At 37.9% G+C, this 2625-nt stretch overlaps 1 protein-coding gene across 1 annotated transcript; it reads left to right on the top strand.

The window, feature by feature from the left end:
- Positions 1-362: 362 nt before the first annotated feature.
- LOC113286707 (protein DMR6-LIKE OXYGENASE 2-like) lies at positions 363-1928 on the top strand. Its single transcript, XM_026535304.1, has 4 exons — positions 363-675; positions 790-1040; positions 1145-1472; positions 1585-1928. The coding sequence occupies exons 1-4, from the start codon at positions 442-444 to the stop codon at positions 1699-1701; spliced, it is 930 nt and encodes a 309-aa protein (XP_026391089.1). The 5' UTR covers positions 363-441; the 3' UTR covers positions 1702-1928.
- Positions 1929-2625: the final 697 nt, after the last annotated feature.

Here is a 2625-nt window from a genome sequence, read left to right as displayed (position 1 = left end):
GCCAAATCCGACCCATGTGCAGCCGTACGTGTATATTTTACTTTCTTATAGTACAATTTACTGAAATTATTGCCGACTTTGGCCCACCCATGTCCTTCGAGAAGGTATTAGCCACCACTCCTAGTCACAAACACACGTTACACACCCATGTCCTGCATTTCTTTTGAAAGGTGATTTGTGTGTCCTTGATTTGTGTGTCCATTATTAATTTGTGTGTTATAGTTGTTTTCCTCGTGAATAACAGTACTGGCAGTTGAGGGTAAACAGAAGACTGCATTATTTAGCTGGTTTTGTTATTAGATGTCACTCAATCAACAAGGGACATCCTCTCTAACTCCCCTATATATACCCCTATCACAAACTTTCTCTAACCACAACATTCTTCATCCTGAGCTAAAGAACATATAGTGATATCTTGAGCTAAACAACATTGATCTAAAAATGGGTATTATGATCAAAGACTTGATTGAATCAAATGATCTCATTTCTGTTCCTAATTCCAAACATGCACTCCCAGCAAAAGCCGAGGATCTCGCTATGTTAGCTGAAGAAGAAGTAGAGCAAGTTACTCTGCCCGTCATTGATTTCTCGCTCCTCACTTCCGGTTCCGCTGATCAACGGTCTCAGATCATCGAAGACCTTCGAAATGCATGTCTGCACTGGGGATTCTTCATGGTATGAACTAACTTATGAAATAATATGTTTGCACTACTAATGACTTCTATTTTTTGCATGAGTTCCATGTATTGAAGTGATTATCTAATGAGTTTGTTCGTGTAACTATGATAGGTGACTAACCATGGAGTTCCAGAGAGCATGAAAGAGGAATTGATCAACTCCTGTATGAGTTTCTTCGATTTAAGTCCCGAAGAAAAGTCGGTATATGAGGTTGAGAACGCTTTAGACCCTTGCATCTTGGACCCAATTATATGTGGAACCAATTTTAACCCTGCCTCTAAGAGTGTCTCCTTTTGGAGGGATTATCTTAGAATTTTGGTGCATCCAGTGTTTCATTCCCCTCCTAAACCAGAGGGTTTGAGGTGAACCTCTACTTCCATCAAATGTTGTATCCAAAATCTAAACTCTTTAAGTTGTTATGGTCCGAAATGCACATGGATAACATTGAATTTGTGTACTTCTGCAGTGAAGTTTTAAGTGACTACAGCAGAAGATCAAGAGATATAACCAAAGAATTGCTTAGAGCAATAATGGAGGGACTAGAATTACAGGAAGATGACATTGAAAAGTCACTAGAACTGAAATCTGGTGTTCAAAAGTTTTCTGCGAATCTCTACCCTCTTTGCCCACAGCCAGAACTTGCTGTTGGTTTGCCCCCACATGCAGATCACGGTCTTCTAACCCTACTCATGCAGAATGATGTTGGTGGACTACAGATCAAGAACAAGGGGAAATGGGTTGCTGTGAATGCAATTCCCAACTCTATCATGGTTAACATCGGTGATCACATGGAGGTACATATAGCCTATGAAACTTTTCTTACTTTATGCATGATGTCGCATTCACATTTGGTGCAGTACTACTAACTTCCCCATATTTTTCTATACTGTTTTTCTGTTTTCGTAGGTACTGAGCAACGGGAAGTATAAGAGCGTGCTTCATCGAGCTGTAGTAAACAATAAGGAAACGAGGATATCCTTGGTTATGACCAATGGACCACCAACGAGAACTTCACTATCTTAAGAAATACTATCAACAAGGCGATTACCCACCTCTTGGCAGAACGTCAGTTCTGGATGGGAATCGGAGTTATCTGTGTGGTTTATGAAGTCAATTATGATTAGCCTGGCATATGTATAATTATGTGTATGGTTTGCTTGGTGTGATTTTATTGTGCTTTATTATGTGTATGATTCATGAGCTCTTGATTCAGTAAGTATGGATACATTTAAGATTCTTTTGGTGTTGGATTACAGTGTGGGTTCAGTAAGTACAGTATTTGCCATTTTATGGTAAAATCCATATGTGGGGTATTAATATCTAGTAGTGGCTTTTTAAGGGCCGATAGACGCTTTTAACGGATAGCTCATGGACATCTTCCGGCTAGCACTTAACTTTGGTAGCTATTAACGGATAGCTCTTGCAACACTTTCTTCCTTGTTCAAAGATTAAAACTCCCATGTAGAAACTAAGTTCAAATGTTAACAACTTCCTAGCATGCTGTAAATTTTAATTTCCTATCAAAGTCGAATCGACTATTTTTGGGAAACAAATTGTCTTTGCTTCGGTTTCTGGAATTGACTTTTGCTTTTGTAGAATCAGAAACAAGTCCCGAGAAAAGCTTTTTATTTTTCTTCCGTTAACGAGGTAATAGAAGAAAAAAGCTTTTTTTATTTTTTATTTTTCCCTCACCGATTTAAACCAACTCGTACCAGAAACTGATAGTTTACCAAAACAAGCCCAATTTCTAGCCCACTAAGAAAATGGTTTAAGATGAACCATTTTCTAGGAACCATGTTTTTTCTTGTTGGGACCATGATCTTATTAGGCCAACCTCACTATACTTATAGGGATGTCTTAAAGTTAGTTAAATACACATTTATCTTTTATTTTAATTTAAATCAAAACTGACCTAATAACTATTTAAATCTAATCATATGTATCTGA

Source organism: Papaver somniferum, chromosome 6 (assembly GCF_003573695.1).
Source record: "Papaver somniferum cultivar HN1 chromosome 6, ASM357369v1, whole genome shotgun sequence".
NCBI classification, from domain to species: Eukaryota; Viridiplantae; Streptophyta; class Magnoliopsida; order Ranunculales; family Papaveraceae; genus Papaver; species Papaver somniferum.
The sequence above is the reverse complement of the archived record's forward strand: the minus strand, read 5'-3'. Positions and strand labels throughout refer to the sequence as shown.